Here is a 20,021-nt window from a genome sequence, read left to right on the forward strand (position 1 = left end):
TCCGGAAAGTAAGCCCCCCATCACGGCACACGCACACTCACGTACCACATCACACATACATAGACATAGACATACACCTCACGTGTGCACACACGTCACACACCCACACTTCATGAAACACTCGCCACACACGCAGGCACACATATTTCACGTATGCGCACTACTCACCACACACACACGCACACACCACACACACGTCAGAGTCAGGCACATCTCGCATCCGCATCCGCACCCACCCCCACCCCCTCTTCCTTTAGGGTATTTTAGTTAAGCACATCTGGCTCCGCTCGCAGCTGAAGGCAGGCCCATGCCCCCCTCCACACACACACACACATACACACATACACACACACACACACACACACACACACACACACACACACACGCGCGCGCCCGCCCAGTGGATTTGAATGGGCTACCCGCGAATGCTCCGCTTAGCAGAATGCCACAGGTCCCCTGGGGGCGGGGCCCAAGGTTCCGGAAAGGGCTGAGAAAGAACCTGACCGATCCCCTAACCAGTTCGGTCTGGTCCGGTCCGGCCCATCTACAGGCCGAGAATCCCGGCCGGGCAGCATCCCCAAGGGTTCTGGGATGGAGAAAGGAGGACGAGAAAGTGGGGGCGAGCGGGATTGGAGGAGGGCAGGAGGAGAGGGAGATAAGGGAGGGCCCCATGGCTCCCCACACACACATTCCTTGGCCGGCCGGGGTCAGCCACTACTCCGCCTTTTCTGGGAGCTCAGTGTAACTCGTTACTTCCCCTCAGGCTGGTCACCCTAAGCTGGGGCCCCTTCCCCTCAGCTCTGAGACAAGACCAGAGACCAAGGGGGGTGCAGGGGAGGAAGCCAGGCCTCTGGGACACGAGAAAAGGCTGTCCGTCCCCCCACATACAGAGCCCTTGGGGTCTTCTCTGGCTCCACACTTCCCTTGAGGACCCCCCCAACCGACCAAGTCCTCCCCACACTTGAGTCCATCCCCACCCCAGCCACACCCAAGACCTTTCCTCTTAGCCCTCTCAGGGGAACCCCAAAGGCCATCTGTTCAGGGCCAGTGAGGGGCTTCCCTGTCACTCAGACCCCCCTAACAAGATAATGAACCCTCATTCCCCAGGTCCCTGACCCAGCTCTCCCTATCCCCTCCCCCCAGTCTCCAGGGCCCCACCCCCAGTCAGACCTCTGGCTACCTCCCCTCTCCAATTTTGTCCCTACCAGAGGCCCAGCTCACTCACTGGCATGCCTTTGTTTCCCTCTGGGATGATTTCAGCTCTGCCGATCACTCCCTTCTAGCAGCCCCAGCAGCAGCTCCCACCCTGTGTGCCATCTCTGACTCACCCTTTCCCTGCTCAGAAAGAACTCCCAATTTCTGCCTTTCTGGGCAGTCTGGGAGCCGAGCTGCAGCAGGCCCAGGGGAGTGGTACCTCCTGACATTCATCACAGAACTATGGCTAGGGATGGACGACTAGGACCCAGGCATCAAGTGGGCATCGCCGGGTGCAAGGCAGCCCCAGGGCCCAGGGCAGGGGGCAGAGCAGCCGGAGAGCTGCTCAGTACTCACTGGAAGGGCTGCCAGCTTTCCTGAAGACTCTGGGTCCAGGTTGGAGTTTGAGCCCCAACCCTACCCCACCCTCCACGGCCATAAGCCCTTCAGAGAAAGGGGAAAAGTGAGAGCCTGAGACACAGGATGCCCCACACCCCTCCCAGGCAGCCTCTCTGGGTACCTGCCCAGACCCAGATATACAAGTAACCGGGAAGCAGAGGCCGAGGGAGCCGTGGGGCTCTGCGACTGAATCAAGTAAATGGTTTTTTAAAGCTGCCTATGTGCCCTTGGAAATACAAAGGAAAATTCAAAACAAAAGTCTATGCCCCAAAAAGCTCCGCAGGGAGTAACAGGTACAGAGCTAGGACCAGTGCCGGGGAGGGAAGCAAGGAAGGCAGAGGAAACTGAGGGCAGAGAAGGAGAGGGAAGGACCCAAGCACTGAGTCCTTCCTCAGCTGTTCTGGGAGGTCCAGCAGCCCCACTCTACAGGTAACAAAACAGAGGCCCATAGCAGCAAAGTGCCCTCCCTGAAAAGAGTTCAGTGGAGAATCATCTTGACTCCAGCCCCCCCAAGATGAGCAATGACCTCCTCCATGAGACACAGAGGCCTCCGGCCCCCCCAAGATGAGCAGTGACCCCCTCCACGAGAGGCAGAGATCAGCCCTCAGTCAGAACAATTTCCACAGCGCCCTCTCACACCCCCTAAGTCCAACCCCCCACCAGGAGCAGAGCCAGGAGTTCCTCAGTTTTCCCAAAGGGGATCAAGGGCGGGGAGTGACTCCCACACCTTGCCCCACCCCTAGCAGACAGAAGAAGGGAGGGAGGCTGCCTTCTGCAGCTCTCTGGGTGGGTCCAGTCCAGCGACCCTTCAGCAGCTGTCTGTGCACAGTTCCAATGGGGGGGGGAGGGGAAGAGGGGGCAGGGCTTCAGGCAGAGGGGTTCAACCAGTACCACAGGTGACCACTCAAGGTCTGGGTACAAAGGGCCCTGAAGTATCATGAGCACGAGAGGAATCACTCAGCCAAGAGCTGAGTGCCCAGGCTCCAGCCAAGGGCCAGCAGACCCTGCCTGGTCAGGGAGCCCCAGTACGCTGGCTTCCAGCCCCTGCTTTCTGCAGACCTTCCTTGGTCGAGCCCCTGGGCCAGGAAGGCAAGAGGCCCCAGCCTGGAGGATTACGGCAGCCTGAGGCCACTTCTGTCCCTCCACTCCCCCCCACCTCCCCAAAGAGCACTGAGCTGCCCTTGAGCTGGGCTGCTGGACACAAAGGCAAACATGCCTGTGCTGAGGGCCTGCCTGGCTGGGCCAGCCTCCTCAGCCCCCCAACTCCAGCCATGGAGGATGCAGGAGAAGGCCCCCAGAAAAGGGCAGCACAGAAGTATTGCCAACCTTCTGTGCTGCCAGCCCGCCCCAGAGCGCATCTCACCGCAGGGATCCCCCAGAAGGAAGGGCACATCCTCTGGCAAAGGGGCTGGGAAGAAAAAGAGGCCATCCCCACCTAGCATCTAAGGGGGGCCGTCCAGGAAAGGAGGACTGGGGGGCTGCTCTGCTTGGCCCCGAGGGCAGAGCTAGCCTTCTCAGAGTGTGCAGGGAGAGCCGACCATGGGAAGCAGCTGGGATGGAGGGGCCTGCGTCGGGAGGGGCGCCAGCAGGGAGGACCAGGAGGGAGAAGGGACTTCGCTGAAAGGCCAGCACTCCCATCCCCCAAGACTGGCTGTGCAGCTCCAAGGAGAGCCCAGCCCTTCCATTCTGGGCCAGCCACTCTGCAATGTCCCCCAGAGAGAGAAGGCCCAGCTGCCCTGGCCCCTGGCCCTTAGCTGCTGCACCTCTGGGCTCAAGGGCCCTCCCTGTGTACTGCCCAGACCTGGCTAGGCTACTTGGCCCTGTAGTCTCTCACCCCAGTTCTTGCCAGGCAGCCGGCCTGCCCTCCCTCAGGGATTCCCCAGACCTCTCCAGGCTGGCGTTAACTTCAGGTCAACCCTAACCCTAAATGGGGGGGGGGCGCTTCACAGTCCTTCCTGGATGGCAGAGATTGGCAGGGAGTATCAAGGAGCATGGCCCCCCTTCTCTCCAGGCCCTAGGCTGGCCACTGCAGACAGGAAAGAAGAAAGAGATGGCCCTCCCTCAGTTACAGAAGGGGGACAGCCCAAGGGGCCGAAGCCAGAGGCCAAGGGGTGGGCTGGAGTGCAAAAGGGCAGCATGTGGCTAAAGGTCACCACAGCACACAAAGAGCCAGAAGAAGCTTCAGTCACCGGGTGGTTACAAACACCACAACCAAAGTCGGGGGTAGGAAGATGACCCCAGGCCATTCTGGCAGCCCCACCCCCATGCTCCCAGGCCAGACTTGACCTCTGACTGCCCTTCTCCCAGACAAAATCAAAGGACTCTAGGCCAGGCTTCTCAGTTTTACAAACAGAGAAACTGAGGCCCAGACACTAAGTGACTTGCCCAAGACCACAGAGGTAGAAAGCTGAACTCTGGGCCCTCTCACTCAGGGGCCACCACCCTGGGGCCCTGCCTGGCCCTGGGCACTGCCCATGATTGCACTGATACCCAGGCCTGAGATGGCTCTGAATATGTGCATGAACACACCAGGGAGGGCTAGCATCTGGCTCAGGTGCTGCTGGGGTCCATCCACCGCCCCCAGGTCCCCACCACTAGTTCATCTCCCCCCTCCAGTGCCCCACCACTCTGTCTGTTCCCAAGGCAGCTGCCCCAGCCGATGGCTCCCGGGCCTCAGAACAGCAGGGTTGGGGCGGGGAGCTCTCCCCAAATTAAACCCAATAATTTCCTTTTGTCTCCCAGTCTAATGCCTGGAAATCTCGGGCAGCAGATCCCAGACCACATGTGGGACAAGTCCTGCAGCCTTGGTGTCACCCCGTCAATGCTGCTCTGATCCCCACATGGCCCCTTTTGCGCCCAGAGAGCCAAGCCCCTGGCCTGCCCCCTGGCCTTCTCCACGCCTGAGGACCATCTCCCCCTTGCCCCCCTCCTGGGGAATGTCTTCCCTGTAACCCAACACCGGCTGGAACCAGGCAAGGCCACAGAAATGCAGGGAGGCCCTCCAGGAAGCTGCCTGCCTTCCTCACACCAGGGGACACACAGACCAGCTGAAAACTCACCGCGGCCCCGCTTGGCCAGGGCTCATGGCTCCCAGTGAGGCCTCGCTGGACGCCCAGTCTGCGCTCCAATACCCCCAGGCCCATGGTAGCCTCTTCTGGCCTGAAGGGAGGGGCCATCCTCACAGAGCAAGGACCTCAGGGGGCCAGCTGACCCACACAATCCCCTCCGCTTGAATACACCCAGGGACAGGAAGGTCATCCCCCTGTCTATCGGCAGCCCACAGAAAAGTACTTGGTCAGCTTAGAAACATTCGGCAAACGCTTGCTGAGGGCACAAGGTCTTCCTCCTAAGGAGCCAGAGGCCTACGGGACTGCTGCCCCACCTTTGAGCTCTCTCCCTGCTGGTCTAAGGGGGCTCTGCCCACTGGCCCAGGGCTGGGGGGGCTCTGCCCGCTGGTCTGGGGGGGGCTCTGACTGCAGGCCCAGGGCTGGGCTACACCCGCTGTCAAGGCAAGCCAATGAACCAACTGGAGAGTGGGAAACATGGATGCTTTGGGCTCCACCCGGAGCAAGTTCTCTGGCCAAGGGATAGCTGCTTCCCTAGCCCCAGGAGCAGCAGCTCCCCAGAGGTGCCAGAGCCCAGCAGGGGGAGGATTTGGGGTCAGGAGGCACTGAGCAGCGGAACAGGGGACCAAGGGAGGGGGAAGGGGGCCATAGAGAAGGGAGGACCTGCTTCCATACACATGGGGTGAGAACGCCCTGAGACTGACAACAGCCCCCCAAGGGCATTTGGGGGACAGGATGGGAGGAGGAGTGGATTACCAGGAGGAGTCTTGTCCACAGACAACCTCAGAGACAGCCCTTGCCCCGAACCCCACATAGCCCCAGCGGCATCTGGGGCCCCTCTGGCCATGGCAGAGCAGGCTTGGGAGGCAGGGATGGGCTGGTGATAAACCCTAGTAAGCTGAGGGGTCAGCGGCCCAAGGTCGGGCCCCGTGCTCAGCCCCCTCTCACTGCCTTCACCTGCTCCCGTGGGCTCTCTCCGAGGCTCCAAGCCCCCCCACCAAAGCACACAACCTCCCTGAATTTACCCTCATCACCACCGCCACCACCTCCTCCCTGGACTTCAAAAGTCTCCCTGCCTCCAGCCTCTCTCCTCCCCAATCCACTTTCCACATATCTGACTCTAGAGCGTGTCTGACCGTGTCACTCCCCACCACCCTTGGGATGAAGTACAGATGTCTCTGTTCAGTAGCCAGAAAGCATAGCCTGTAGGACAGCTGGCATCAGAGTAGGGGGGTCTGCCGGGCAGGGTCTGCTCTCCCCAAACACAATGTCCAACCCCCAAGCCTTTGCACTGGCTGCCAGCATCCAGACTCTCCCTCCTCACTCCCCGCTGTGGGATGGCTACTGCCTCCCAGGCTCCTCCTTCCCCTTCCTCAGGTATCATATCTGTGTGTCTCTGTTCCGCAGAGCCGGCAGGAAGCGAGTCCCAAGATGGAAGGACAGAGCTGCCTTCCTTCTCTGCATGCCCGTTGTCTTCCCCGTTAGACAGAAACCCCTGGAGGGCAGGGGCTTTTTCATGCCAGTCTCTGTGGTCTGACCCTGTTTGCTGGCACATAGTAGGTGCTGGCGAATGACTGACTGGCTAGCTGGGAGTCTGGATCTGCCCCCTCCCAGCTCACAGGCATAGAAGTTCTTGGGGAAGAGAAGATGGGAAGGGAGAAGGTAGAGAGAGGAAATGGGGAAGGGGAGGAAGGGGGAAGGAAAGGGGAAGGGAAAGGAGAGGAGGGAGACAGAGAGAGAAAGAGAGGGAGGGAGAGGGAGGTAAAGGGGAGGGGAAGACAGAGAGAAGGAGACAGAGGGAGGAGGGAAAGGGAGGGAAGGAGGAAGAAGGACAGAAAGGGAAAGGGAAAGGAGAGGAGGGAGACAGAAAGGAGAGGGAGGAGAAAGAGGGAAAGGGGAGGGGGAGACAGAGAGAAGGGAAGGGATGGAGAGGGGGAAAGGAAAAGGAAAGGAAAGGGGAGGGGGAAGACAGAAAGAGGAGAGGAAGGTAGATAGAAAGAGGGAAGGAGAGTGGGGGAGGGGGAGGAGAGGGAGGGGAGCCAGAGATAATGCTGGCTGGCTGACTGCCCTCCCCAGGGCCCCGGTCCAGTAGAATGTGCCTGGGCTCTGGAGATCTAAGCTCTGTCCACTGCCTTTTAGATGGCCTTAGACAAGTCCCTTCACCCTGTCTGGCATCAGCTTGCTCCTCTGTACAAGCAGGATACTTGGACAGATAAACTGAGACCCTCAAATCTTCAGTCCAGTCCTGCTCCCACCTCCAACTCCTAGGCTACGACCCATAATTCTCCTCTAGAGGGAGGAAAGCAACACCCCCAGACACAAGCTCCCCATGGCTAACTAGGCCAAGGTTCCCTCAACCCAGCACCTTCTCTGTCCTGTGATGCCCCATGTCTGGCCATTTCCTTTGCCTTGGGTCCCCCACAGACCAGAAGCCAGCATCCAGTTCAGCATCCCAGTGAGTGGAGGGGGGCCTGAGGCCCCGACGGCTCTCCCCACCACTAATCTTGGGTAGGGCCATGCCAGCTCGGCAGCCCCAGCCCTCCCTGTGCCCCCCCACCAGGGGTGGGCGTTTTCCAGGCCCCCAAATCCTGGAGCCTGGTCTAGTCATTAAATAGCAGATGGCGAAGCTAAGCCAGACCCTCGGAGCCCCCCTCCTTCCAGCCCTGCTCAGGCACAGGACAGCCAGGGCCCCCCACCCTCCTTCCTCCCTTCCTCCCCCCGGGAGCCCTCCTGGGATCCAGGCCCCTCCCCGGCCCCCAGCACTTAGCTACAAGGGATCACTGAGGCTTAGTACAGATTGTTGGCCCTCCCCCCTCCCAGGGGCTCCCCAAGAGCAGCCCCAATTGTGGCCAGGGATTAGGTCTTGGAGGGGGTGTGGGGTAGAGTCTCCCACTGAGCAGGCCTGGGCTGGGCTGCCTCGGGACAGGGGAGCCAGCTCCCTCCCAAAAACCAAGCGCGTGACCCCGAGCTCTCTTCCAGCTCTGAGGCGGATATGGGATGTTCCCCCTCCTCAGGACCAGGGTCTCTACTCCTCCCCCTCAGTCCCAGAAAGCCAGTGACACCCCCTCTTCAACCGGCTTTATCCCCCTCCCCATCTGTCTGCAGATGCTGCCCGCCAGCCCCTACCCAAGGCCGGACCCCGTGCGATGGTCGGGGCAGAGCGCGGGGATCCGGAGGGCCACAGCGGACAGGGGAGAAGGGGCATCGGCTCCCGCTTCCTGAGCTGCCCAAGGGGGATTCGCAGCCACTTACCTCGGCCCAGGAGCTCTCGCGGGCCCCCAGAGGCCAAGAGAGATGGCCCGGGACTGGAGCACACAGACCGGAGCGGACGGACGGGATCGAGCCTGCAAAGGACGGATGCGCCCTGCGTCAGGGCCGCCGCCCGCTCCAGCTCTCCCGGGACCCGATCCCCCGGGCCTGGAAGCCACCCCCCCGCCCCAGCCCACCCCCTGCCTTCCATCTGAAGCCAATTAGACGGCGGGGACCCGCAGGCAAGGGGCGGCTCTGGGGGTCGGGCCCGTCTGGGACGCGAAGTGGGGGAAGAGGCGGGGGAGGGGCAGCTGAGCCCCCCGATCCCGGGTCGGGCGTGGCGGGTACGTTGTGTGTTGACTGGGACGTTCCTAAAGCCGAACCCGAGATGCAGAGGGAGATGGAGGCTGGAGGCAGGGGGATGGCCGGGATGACTACACCCTGGGGGCAGGGGCCGGGGCAGGGAGGCTCGGGGTCCTTCCCTCAACCCCTTCCCTGAGGACCCAATTCGGGACTTGGAGATGGGGAGGGAGGTCAGAATCTTCCCCCCGGATCCCTGAGGTCAGCACGTCCATTCCCCACTCTCTGAGCCCGGCAGAGAATGCGAAGGGCTGTAGGCACCAGAAGGGGCCAGTCACTTCCCTCCCCGTGCCCCCGAGCCCCAGCCGGCCAGGACGGAAAGTTTCCCCCAAGTCCTGGGGCCAAATGCTGGCCACTGGCCTCGTTGGCTCTCCGCATGCAACAAGTTGCAGCCACCGCGCGCGTTCCAGGCGGTGGCGCCTCCACCAGTTGCACCGTCCAGGACTGGGGGGGTAGGCTCGGCTCCGCAGGCTCCTGGAACCCATCCCGCGCTGCCCGGAGCGAATGAGCGAGCTACGTACGCGCGGGCGACGGCAGCGGCGGCGGCGGCTCTAGCTCAGCCTTGGCTTGGACTCTAAGTGCAGACGCCGCCGCCGCTGCCGCCGCTGCCGCCCAGCTGTCACTCAAATCCCGCGCGAGAAATGCGCTCGGGCTCTCTCCGGGGCCTTCTGGCCTACACGGGCCGCCGTAGGGGCGGGCGAGATCATCAACGCGCCGGGGGGAGGCCTGGGGCCGCATCCTCCCGCCACCGCCGCGACTTCTGGAGGCCACGCAACCCGCGACCCCGGAGGCGGAGGACCAGAGCTGTGGGCCAGGTGGGGACCCGCACGGGGGCGGAGGAGGAACCAGGTCGAGCCACTTCCTGGGCGCCCCCAATTCGAGGCAGTGGGAGCGGCCGCCAGGGGGAGGAGCTTAGGCGCCGGAAGCGGAAGCGGGGCGGAAACGGGGCGGGACGGAGCTTCGGAGCTGAGAGGGGAAGTCCGGGTGTGTACCCGCCGCCGGTGCCCCCACCTCCTCGCCCTCGCCATGATCATCCCGGTGCGCTGCTTCACGTGCGGCAAGATCGTGGGCAACAAGTGGGAGGCCTACCTGGGCCTGCTGCAGGCGGAGTACACCGAAGGGTAGGTGCCTCCCCGGGGCCCCTCGCGGCAAAGCCCGCAGTAGGGCCTTTGTGCCAGCAGGGCGCCAGGCGCGCCCTTCTCGGGTCACAGCCCAGGGCAGAGGCAGTTGGACCCGATTCAAATCCGGCCTCACCTATTGACTAGCTGGGTGCCCACCTCAGTTTCCCCATCTGTGGATTGGGAGTCACAACAGCCCTTCTCTCCCAGGATGAGGGTCCGGAAGCACCTATGGGGTCCTAGTGGACCCCTGCACACCCAAGTCAAGGGCCGCAAAGCAGCCGAGGGGGCGGGGCGGGGGAAGAGGGGGTGGGCCCTTCCTTCCGCCTTTCATGGCTCCGTTGCAGGGATGCCCTGGATGCGCTGGGCCTGAAGCGCTACTGCTGCCGTCGGATGCTGCTGGCCCACGTGGACCTGATCGAGAAGCTTCTGAACTATGCGCCCCTGGAGAAGTGAGCCCCCATCCCCGAGGACCTGGATCAGCCGTCGGCCGCGTGGAAGAGCCCCCATCAGCTGTCTGCCACAAGGCCTCCAGAGATGGCAATAAAGTCACTATTGGGAAAGTGGTAGTGGTAATTCTTTGTATTGGCTCATGGGAAAGGTCTCTAAGAAGTGAGAGTCATAGCCTCAGGGGTGGGCGGCCTCCACCTCTTGTCCAGGCTGAGAAGAGTCAGTAATCAGTTGGGGGTCCTAAGTCCATGGCCAGTTGGGGAGGGTTGGGGGTTCCCACACACACAGCTAGGGCTGGAGCTTGGCACAGCCCCCTGGGAGGTGGGCCTGCAGGGCATCTCCTATTTTAACCAAGAGTTGGAGCCCACAGTACCTGGGCCTGAGGACCCCTTTCTTCTTCTGGCACTGTGAGTGGTGCTAAGCCAGTAGCCTGCTTCAGGGGAGGCTCAGTTTCCCCATCAGATGAGTTCTAACCATTGAGAGGAGGGTGCTGGAAGCTGAGGTGAGGAGTGTCCATGCCCAGCCTTGGAGCAGGCGGTGCCCAGGAAGGGCTCCTGCACACCAGGGTTCTGAGGCTGGTGGGGGGCCCCTCCCTTCCCCAGCTGGGAAGGCAGGTTCCCCTCCCATTGAGCTGCCAAAATGCAGGAGTGACCACATCGCTCCCCTGGACAAAACCCCACCAGGGCTCTCTTTGTCCTCTCCCTAGACACCTGACCCCAGGACTGCCTTACTTTTGGCCCCGGGGGGGGGACTAGGGGACTCTGAGGGGCTTGGTCAGTTACCCCTGAGAGTGTTGGGCAGCATTCCCCCTGCTGAAGCTCCCATTTCCCATCCCCTCCCCTGGGCAGCCCTAAGTCCACCCCTGGCCTTCAGAGGTTTCCCCTGGGTCTGTGATGCTGGACGGTTCCACCTTTCTTGTCCATTCGAGTGCATGCCCCCTCCAGGAAGCCTTCAGCTCTGCTCTGGCCCATACAGAGGTCCCTCAGGACTCCCCAGCCCTTCATCTTCTGATGACAGCACTGCAGGCCCCCCTCCTACCCACTGGTCCCTAGAGCCCAGGGTTTATGTGCCTGGACTCCTGACCTTAGACTTCCTAGAGGCTCCAACCCAAACCAGGGCAGGACCTTAGGATTCCCATTGGGAGCACAGAACAGGAAGTCATCTCAGGGATGGAGCTTGTCTCCCAAAGGGGACAAGAAGGTGCCCCTCCTTCTCCCCTGGGTGCAGCTTGTAGCACACACCGTCACTTCTGAAGAGGTGGGGGGCTCGAGGTGCAGCTCATGATCATTATGACCAGGAAGGCGGTGGCCTTGGGGAGGGGCATTCCCACTGAAGGTCGCATATAAACAGGCTGTCAACAAGGAATAAAAAGAAGGTTGTATTGTCCGATTAGACGGCTAAGACAAACCAGCCAGACGGAGAGGGCTCGACGGGAATGGTGGCTCGTCATCACAGCCACCCTGGGAGGGAGGGTTGTCCTTGTGCCCATCTTACAGATGGGGAAGCAGGCAAGTGGCAGTGAAGTCACAAGCAGGAAGCTGGAGGCAGGAGCTGGATTTGAACTGGGGTCTCTCTGACTCCCTTAGCTACCCTGTTCATACAAAATGTGCCCCTCCCCTCCTCCAAACTTGCCTCTTGCTGTTTAGGGCAGGATTCACCGCCCGGGCTCCTCCTTCACTGCCTCGGGCAGACCCTCTGCGCCCGCATCCCAGCTGCTGCCCACCTCTTGTTTCTAGACACTGCTGGCATCTCAAGCCCCATGGGGCCCTGCCCCCACCTGGCCTCTGCCCCAGCCCCCTCCAGTGGGCCACCCCGACCCCTGCTCCCCAAGCTCTCCAGTCCAGGCCTCTCGGATGCATGCACACGTGAGCTCCTCAAAGGTGTCTGATGTGCCTGGCATACAGTGGGCGGCTGCAGCAGATACCACAGTGTGTGCACGGGGATGGTCACCACGGCCCCAGTCCTGGGCTTGGCGCTCTCCCCCATCCCAGCCACACCTGGGCCCTGTTGGACCCATACCCCACCCACCTCATCCGCCCAAGAAAGGGACCAGCTGATGGACAGCCAGGACAGGGCTTTACTTCAACAGTCACAGAGCTGGAAGGCACCCCCATGGCCATCTCCACAGTCCAAACCCTCCCACCCACGGCAATCTATCTAACCAACTCTGTGGGAGCCTGGGGACCCACTGACCCGGTCCACACCCACCAGCCCCAACAAGGAGGACACACTGGCCTCCCCCAGGGTGGGCGAGCGGGACACGGACCCTCCTCCCCTGCCAAGGCACAGACAGTCTAACTGGGGCCTGTGTAAAGGCACTTGAGTGCAGCCCTGCAGTCACAGGGCTGAGGCTAGGAGCTCAGCTCCCCCACCCTAAATCAGGGGACCCAGCCCTGTTCCCTCCCAGCATCTAACCCACCAAGGCAGGGTTGGGTCTCCAGTGCATCAGGAGGGGCAGGGGCCGCCCCCCCACCGGTGGAGGCCACATCCGGGCCTGGCTGCCCAGGGGGCACCCATCTGTAAAATGGGTGCAGGGCTGTTGGCAGGTGGGGGCAGAGGCAGGCAGGGCTACGGCTCCCTGCCGTTCCCGCCCCCCCCCCCCCCCCCCCCCCGTCAGTAGATTTACACAGGGCCTGAGTATAAAGTGATAAAGAAAGGCGGCAATAACTTAGCGTGGAGGCAGGTGGGACGATGCCCCTGGCCCCTGCACACCCTAGTAATGTTCCAGCTTCAGGCTTTTGTACAGACAGCAGGTGAAAATCATTCCAAAGATCTGTGGAGGAGACGGAGGAGGGAGGTTGGAGGGGGCTGCCAATACCCCCTGCTCCCCAGCCCGGCCCAGCCCGGCCCTCACCTGCACACCAGCAATGCCCAGGCCCATGGCCCCAATGATGCTCAGGTGCTCCTGGATGAACTTCTCCAGTTTGGTGATACAGCCGCCCTGGGGAGAGGGAGGCCCAGAAGCCCTGAAGGCTCCCCAGGCAGGCCCCAGGGACCAGGACCCCCAGGGGCCAGCAAGGTGGTGGCCGGGACCCCTGGGCAATCATTTCTCCACCTCTTCCTCCCCTCACTTCTCACAGCCCCTACATACCTCCACTTTGTAGATGTTGGACGCGTGGTCCCGCTGACCGCAGCCTTCCACGATGGTCTTACAGCAGCTATCGGGAAACTTTCGGCCCTCCGCCTCCCCGGACCGAATCCACACACTCTCCTGCCAGTCCCCGGAATTGTTGCTCCCGCAGCAGTGGAACTAAAGTGGTCAGCAAAGGGGAGGCCGGAGTGAGGAGGAGGCCAGGACAAGGGGAGGTCAGTCAGTGGAGAAGAGCGCAGGGCAGAGGCAAGGACGGGGAGGCTGGGGAAGAAGGCCCAGAACAAGACTGGAGAAGCAGGAAAAGGAAGACCCAGGCATCTGAGGGAGTGAAGGCAGGGTGGGCCACAGACACCAACCTTCTGCTGCAGCTTGTCCACAGCCACGGTCACCCCTTCGTGGCCAGGCTGGTGGTATTTCTGGACCATGGTATCTTTGAGGGTATCCTTCAGCTCGGCACTCAGCTGAAAGTAAGGAGGGGGCAGCCATGAAGCCAGAAGCCTCCGACCCCCCTCGGCCCGCTGAGCCCAGGGGCCAGCTGCCCGCTGGTACCACTGCCAGCCACGGCAGCAACAGGGGGCCCGGCTTCCCCCCTCCCCCAGGGAGGCAGGGAAACCCCACCGTTCTGGTCCTGGTGTGCCAGTCGGTCCTCTGGAAACATTTCTGCCACTTGGGGCACAGAGGCAGTGCGGTCTGGCAGACAGGACCACTCTCGGAGCCAGGAAGCTCTGCCCTGCACCCCTCCAGGCTAAGACCCTTTCTCTCTGAGGACCTCCGAGCTCTCTAAGAGCTGAGAAACTGGTGGGAAAGGCTCCTCTGGGGAGTCCTTGTCCCAGGGAAACCCCCGCCCAGGCCTGGCAGTCCCCTGGTCCCACCTGCTGGTAGTAGATGTAAGCCAGGATGCCCGCGATGACCTCAAGCAGGAAGATGAGGAGCAGGAGGAAGAAGTACTGGAGAGGGCAGAGAGGGCGTAAGGACACAGATCTCTGGGGCCCTTTGTCCAAGCCTGACCCTCACACACTGAGCCAGCAGGCCTGGGGTGGCCAGACCCTGCCCTCCCCCCAATTCTGGCATCAGGAGGGGGAGGGGGGAAAGGGGGGAGGAGAGGGGATGGAGATGGGGGGAAGGGGAGGGGGAAGAGAGGAGAGACAGGAGGGAGAGGGGAAGGAGAGGGGATGGGGGAGGGAGAGGGGAAAGGGGGAAGGGCAGGGGGAAGGGAAGGGAAGAAAAGAGGAGAGACTGGAGGGAGAGGGGAAGGACAGGGGAGGGAGGAGAGAGGAGGGAAAGGAGAGGGGAGGAGGGAGGAGGGAGGAATGCCCCCCGGGACCACACCAAAGGTTGGACACACCCAGGGCTAAAGGACTGCTCGGCACAGGAGTGGGTGTGATCTCATAGCCCGGAGCCAAGAAGGCAGACGAAGGCCTCCAGTCTCCAGACACAATTAAGAGTCTTCCTAAAACAAGCCGGGGCCTCAGCCCCTCAGGGCAGGGCGTGTCCCAGGGCCAGGCCTTCATTTACTCTCCAGCCTTCCCTAATCCTGGGCCAGCCACAGTGGACCGAGCGCCATCCCGTGAGTCAGGAAGACTCCCCCCCTCAGACTCTAGCTATGTGACCCTGTTGGCCTCAGTTTCCTCATCTGCAAAATGAGCTGGGGAAGGAAATGGCAAACCACTCCAATACCTTTGCCAGGAAAACCCCAAATGGGGTCACAGAGAGTGGGAAAGGACTGAATGATAACTTGCCCAATCCTCCCTCTTCCCCCCGGAGCTCTCCGTCTGGTCCCTGAGCGCCCAGGAATGCGACCAGCTCGCCATAGGTGCCTTCAAAAACTAGCCGACCACAGATATCTGGCGGGGCCGCCGGCCCGGGCCGTCAAGTCAGTACACGGTGGGGGCTGCACTGGTGTCCACGGAATCCCCTTCCCCTCCCCGCCTTCCCAAGACCTGCGGGGGCCTCCTGTGGTCAGGGGCTCGGCTCACCAGCCGAAGCAGATTGCGCCTCTCTTTGAAGGTGGCACAGCAGCCCAGGATTCCTGTCACCATGACCACAGCCCCAGCCACCAGCAGGATGTACGCCGTGGCCAGGTAAGTGTTGGAAGCCAGGAGGCTGATGTAGTCACTCTTGAGGGCCAGCGTCCAGATGCCCACGGCCATGACGGACAGGCCGGTCAGCTGTGGGAACACAGACATCCGCCGCTCAGGGCCCTTATGTCCATGCCGCCACAGGAGATGCCAATGGACATGGAGGGCCATGGCTCTGGCCCACGTGAGGAGGGGTGTCAGGGAGGCAGCTTGGATTCTCCCCATTCCTCCCACCCCACTTCCCCAGCCCCATCAAGAGCCCAGAGAGGAAGCCCAAGCTGAGTCATTCCCTGACCCCAGGCCGTGTCACAGAAAGAACACTGGGGGGGATCCCAAGAAAGCCAGGGTCCAGTACCAGCCCTCTGCTCCCTGGGCCAGTTTCCCTTCTACAAAGGGGATACCAAGCTATGTGCCCATTCCCCCCAGGACTGACATGAGGATTACAACTACATGATGACTGTGGGTACAGACCCCAGGCCAGGCGCACCTCCTCAGCTCCAGGGCAGGAGGCCTTCCTTCTAGGCCTGCTCTAGATACTGCACTGGGCCTAGCCAGCTACACCCCCTCCCTTTTTCCATTACAGGAGCACATTCTCACTGTTCTCTGGGCCTCAGCTGCTTGTCTATCAAGTGGGGACAGTAATGTGTCTGCAGGGAGATTAGAGGCAGAAGAGGATGGCTTCCCCAGCAGGCTCACCCAGGTGGAAGAAGGAATGGTCAAGGACAGCGGGGTGACACTTTTGTATCCCCCTTTCTCCAAAGCATTTAACCTGGTGCTACTGATCCCCATTTAACAGATGAAGAAGCAGAGGCACAGAGGCCCCCCAACCCCCTTGTCTCTCCCCCTCCCCCCTTGCCTCTCCCCCTCCCCTTACCCAGAAGCAGCAGTTGAAAGTGAAGAGCAGGTATTTCAGGCAGATGGTACCACATGTCTCCTTCTTCTCGTTATATTCACCCATTTTGACAGCCCAAGGTGGGGAGAGGGGCTCCTAGTCAAAGGGAAGACCTAAGGGAGCAGGCAGGGCAGGGTGGGAAGGCAGGCCCTGCCCAGACCACACCAAACCCTCCATTCCAGGCCCGATCCCTCCCAACCCTCAAGACACCTCCCCCAGGGGGATGGAGGGCAGATTCACTGACCTGCTGCCTACCTCCTAGGAGAAGGGAGAGCACCAGTGCCCCCACCCGGCAAGCTGCTGTCAGAGGGCCCCACCCATCTGCCCCCAGACACCTGGGCACATCCACAATGTGGGAGCACTTTCCCAGGAAACCAGGACAATGGGCAGCTTCCCGGCAGGAATGACAAGTCCAGAAGGCCTAGCCAAGGGATGGCCCGACCTACCTGCCCCGCCCCTCCATCCCAGCCCTCCCCAGCCCAGGTGGGCAGGGTCCCCCCCAGAGCAGAGCTCCCCACCCCTCCTCCTCGATCCAGAATCTCAGGCCACGTTCATTTCCTCAGCCCCAGAGGAATCCTGGAGTCCGGAGGAAGAGGAAACGCCAGGCCAGGGCAGGACAGGGCAGGGCGGGGCACGGCGCTCCCACACGCTGGCCCAAGGGATCAGGTTCTCTCTAGCTCATTTCCCCCACAGAGGGGATCAGGCCCGGCCTGATCACAGCTGCTGGCCTGGCTGGCCGGGGGCCCCCACGTGGCCCAGGCTCCTCTCTTGGCCCCTCCCCTGCACTGCATTCCCTAGGAACCACGTCAGAGCTGGGCCCAGCCAAGGGGAGCAGAACAGGGCAGGCATCAACTGGTCCCGGGGGAGAAGGAAAGTACACAAGGGGAAGAGGTGAGAAAAAGACAGCCGCCCTCCAGCCAGCGATCAAGTCCTGCTGACCACAGCCCGCCAGAGTCCCCTGTACCCACTCCCTCCTGGCCCTTCCTGCTCAGCTGCTCACTGGGTGACCTCAGACAAGGCCCTTCCAGCCTGGGGGGCTGGGAGCTGCTGTGTCTGGAAGGGCCCCTCCCGCTGAGCATGGCACCACCATGGACCCCCAGCATCTATTGAACATAAGCTTCTGCAAGTGCCCTCCAGGGTCTCTGCCAGGCCCACTGTTCCCCTGACTCTCTAGTGAGCCTTTCACACCCCGGGCAGGGGCAGCTGTCAGGGCCCTGGCCAGGGTCTTCTCTGGCTCAAACCCTCCCCCCTGCCAGTGGGTACTTGACTCCTACGAGTGGTTTTTTGGACAAAAAGTGGGAAGGGAGGGGCTGCAGGAGCCCTGTCCCAGGCCTGAGAAGCAGGAACCTGGGTTTCTCCTTGGGGAGAGGAAGAGGGTGAGCTGAGAGCACAGCCCCACGTCTGAGCCTCCAGCTGACACGGAGCTCCTGAGGGCTGGGTTTGTCTGTTACCTTTGTGCCCCCATGCCCAGACTGTGCCTGGCACACCCTCGGTGCTCCATCAGTGTTAGCTGACCGATCTGACTCAGTTTCCCTGCTGTGGCAGCAAAGCAGATTCAGTTCTACCCTCACTTGGACTTTAGCCCCCTGGTCCCAGCCCAGCAGCCTGCCCTGCCCAGTTCTAGGTGCTCCCCACCCTGGAGCCTGGTTATCAGCCATGTGCCTCTTCCAAGGCCTTCCTGTGCACCTGGTTTGAGGGGACCTCTACAGCTGGGCAAGTCACTGACTTCTAGCCCAGGTGGGCTTGGCCCACTCTGGGGCTGGAGGATGAGAAGGGATATGCTGGGGGGAGTGGCCAGCTTCCAAGGCCAGTCCTTCCCAGGGTGGGACCTCAGGGGATCCCTGGACATCCTCCCCCAACCCTGCTGAGCTGCCCTCCCCTACCCCTTAACTTTCCCCCAAGAGTCCCAGGGCTCCAGCTGGTTCCTGCACTGTTAGGAAGCAGCTTGGGGCAGGGTCCTCTGGGATCTCAGGTGACTGAGAGCCAAGTGCAGCAGACAGGGGGTCTAAGAGAGGCCTTCTGGCTGTTCAGGGCTGGGGAGACCTTCTGGGCCCAGGCCCCAGGCCCATCCTGCCCCTCCTCTGCTCAGCCTGACCAGTCTGAGGAGGTGCTGAGAACCCTAGCAAGTGAAAGCATGCCCTGAGGATAGGTCCAGTCTCAAATCTGTTTGGGATTATGGAGCTGCCTCCAGGGTAGGGGCCCAGCAGCAGCAGCCCCTCAGGAGGCCAAGGGAATAGTGGCTCCCAGAGGAAATGCTCCACCCTAGGAGGCAAGAGTCGAGAGGCTTAGGAGCAGCCGCTTCCCAGGAGTGCCAAGAGGGGGAGGGGGCTGGCCACAAAGATGCTCCTTCCCATCACTGCTTCCCAAGATCTAAGCCCAGGAGGCACACTGGCCCCAGCTGCTGCTGCTGCTGCTGGGACAGAAATAGCCCTTCCAGTCACAGGGGCCAGACTTATGCCCCACCCCAACACACACACTCCCCTCCAATCCTGTGGCCTGGATCATTCCCCAGAGAAGACCACGGCAACCACTCCAGGCTGCCCATGTATATTGGGGCAAACCCAGGCTGCCAGGTGGAGAGAGCCCAGGTGAGTGGGAGGACCCCCACCCCACCCCTAGCCCAACCATGATCTCATCATTGACATCCTCACCCACTCCAGAACAACAGAAAGTCTCAGCCAATGGGAAGGCGGGAAATATCATAAGCCCCCCCCACACACACACACACACCTTTACCGGGGAAAGAACTACAGTCAGGGAGGGCTGCCTGGTGGAGGAGGCCCTGACTGAGCAAACTTAACCCTCACCCTGGAGGCGGGGAGATGGCCACAAGGGCACCCCACCACTCCTGCCTCCCCCTCACATACACACATACACAAACTATAAGAAGTTGCCCCCACTTCCCCGAGGGAACAGATGCTTCACAAAAGAAGCCCCCCTCCCACTCCACTGAGATCCTCTGCCTCTCCGCAGCGCAGCGGCCATGGCTCTGGAAGGGAAACTGAGGCAGGAAGGGCCAGAGTACTGGGGTGGGGAGGTGCCTTGGGGGCCGGGGCCCAGGGATCCTCCCTTAGGCCAAAACAGGTGGGGAGGTCAGGGACCAGGCCTTAACCTTCTCTCGATCCCCTCTACTGGTCAGCCCAGCCCTGGCTAAGAGGAGGTTCAAGACTGGGGGGGGGGTGCGGAAAGGAGAGGAATGCAGCGCAACCCGCGGCCGGGCAGGGGAAGGACGGGACCACCGGAACCCCAGAACCCGCCCCTGGCCCCCTAGACCCCCGACCCCGGCGAGGCAAATGGATCCAGTCTCTCACCGACCAGCGGGCGGCGCGAGCTCGGAGGAGGCGGCTTCAGTAAAGGGATGGGACGGGAGGAAATGTGAGGCCTCCGGCCCAGGCCCCAGACAGACCCCGCCCCGGCCAGACCCCGCCCCAACGGACCCAAGCCCAGCCCCCGCCGCGCTCCCCGCCCACCCCGGGATGGGCGGGCGCTCTCCAGAGGCAGATGCGCCGCGCGCTGTCTGCAGTTCTCGCCCTCGCCCCCAGCAAAGGGGAACCAGGACCCCCAGGGCCGGCCCGACACCCCCAGCCGACACCTCCCAGTCTGGGAGCTCCGCCCTGAGAAGGCGAAGGGAGGCCGCAGCTGGCGGCCCAAGCAGGGCGAAGGAGGGTTGTGGGCGGGGCAGCCTTATGGGGGGGGTGCCTCGCCCACCTCCCTAGAGGGAGCGTTCTCGGCCCACGACCGACCTGCTGCGTCAGCGGGCCCAGCCTTCACCCCCGCCGGCACAAGGGTGGGGGCAGGAGGACCAGGAAAAGCCACTGGGTGGGGTGGGGCTCTCTCAGGCGACCTCCCCTCAACAACCCAGGGAGACTCGGGTTAGGGTTAGGCTTCGCCCACCCCCCAGGTCTCTGTGCCCCAGTGGGGTGGCTTGATGGAAGGGCCACCCCCAGATTTCTGTGCCCTGGGGCGGGGCGGGGTTGATGGAAGGGGCACCCCCAGATCCCTGTGCAGCAGGGGTCCAGAGGGGCTATCCACCTCGGGCTTTCTGGCCTCTGCCCCCTAGGCCCAGCAAAGCCAGGTTCCTCCTTCCTGGGCGCCTTCCGTCCTGGCTCCGCCCAGGCCAAGCCA

The 20,021-nt window shown here is 62.2% G+C and overlaps 3 protein-coding genes across 10 annotated transcripts in view; 1 reads left to right on the plus strand and 2 right to left on the minus strand.

Annotated features, from left to right (window-relative positions):
• The window catches only part of TSPAN4 (tetraspanin 4), a 91,050-nt gene extending 82,167 nt beyond the window's left edge, over window positions 1–8,883 (minus strand). Inside the window, exons 1-2 of one of the 2 annotated variants that reach the window (XM_020979355.2) lie at window positions 8,789–8,883; window positions 7,911–8,002 (exon numbers count right to left, since the gene is read on the minus strand). The gene's annotated coding sequence lies outside the window, so the exon portion shown is untranslated. Of the gene's footprint in view, window positions 1–1,225; window positions 1,245–7,910; window positions 8,003–8,788 lie in introns of those variants that run through there. The other variant, XM_020979356.2, reaches the window with a different exon arrangement.
• A 306-nt stretch (window positions 8,884–9,189) lies between these two features.
• POLR2L (RNA polymerase II, I and III subunit L) lies at window positions 9,190–9,948 on the plus strand. Its single transcript, XM_020979365.2, has 2 exons — window positions 9,190–9,388; window positions 9,733–9,948. The coding sequence occupies exons 1-2, from the start codon at window positions 9,294–9,296 to the stop codon at window positions 9,839–9,841; spliced, it is 204 nt and encodes a 67-aa protein (XP_020835024.1). The 5' UTR covers window positions 9,190–9,293; the 3' UTR covers window positions 9,842–9,948.
• A 1,252-nt stretch (window positions 9,949–11,200) lies between these two features.
• CD151 (CD151 molecule (Raph blood group)) lies at window positions 11,201–19,315 on the minus strand. Of its 7 annotated transcripts, none has more exons than XM_020979359.2 (8): window positions 19,212–19,315; window positions 15,879–16,009; window positions 14,903–15,094; window positions 13,799–13,873; window positions 13,283–13,387; window positions 12,927–13,085; window positions 12,690–12,776; window positions 11,201–12,608 (listed from the first exon to the last, which is right to left on the minus strand). In XM_020979359.2, the coding sequence occupies exons 2-8, from the start codon at window positions 15,960–15,962 to the stop codon at window positions 12,549–12,551; spliced, it is 762 nt and encodes a 253-aa protein (XP_020835018.1). In that variant the 5' UTR covers window positions 15,963–16,009; window positions 19,212–19,315; the 3' UTR covers window positions 11,201–12,548. The 7 variants fall into 7 exon arrangements, with proteins under 7 accessions (XP_020835018.1, XP_020835016.1, XP_020835022.1 ...); XM_020979357.2 differs by having other exon boundaries at window positions 19,208–19,313; XM_020979363.2 differs by having other exon boundaries at window positions 15,879–15,992; window positions 19,208–19,309.
• Window positions 19,316–20,021: the final 706 nt, after the last annotated feature.

Source organism: Phascolarctos cinereus, unplaced genomic scaffold (genome assembly GCF_003287225.1).
Source record: "Phascolarctos cinereus isolate Bilbo 61053 unplaced genomic scaffold, phaCin_HiC Scaffold_9;HRSCAF=440, whole genome shotgun sequence".
Lineage (NCBI taxonomy): Eukaryota > Metazoa > Chordata > Mammalia > Diprotodontia > Phascolarctidae > Phascolarctos > Phascolarctos cinereus.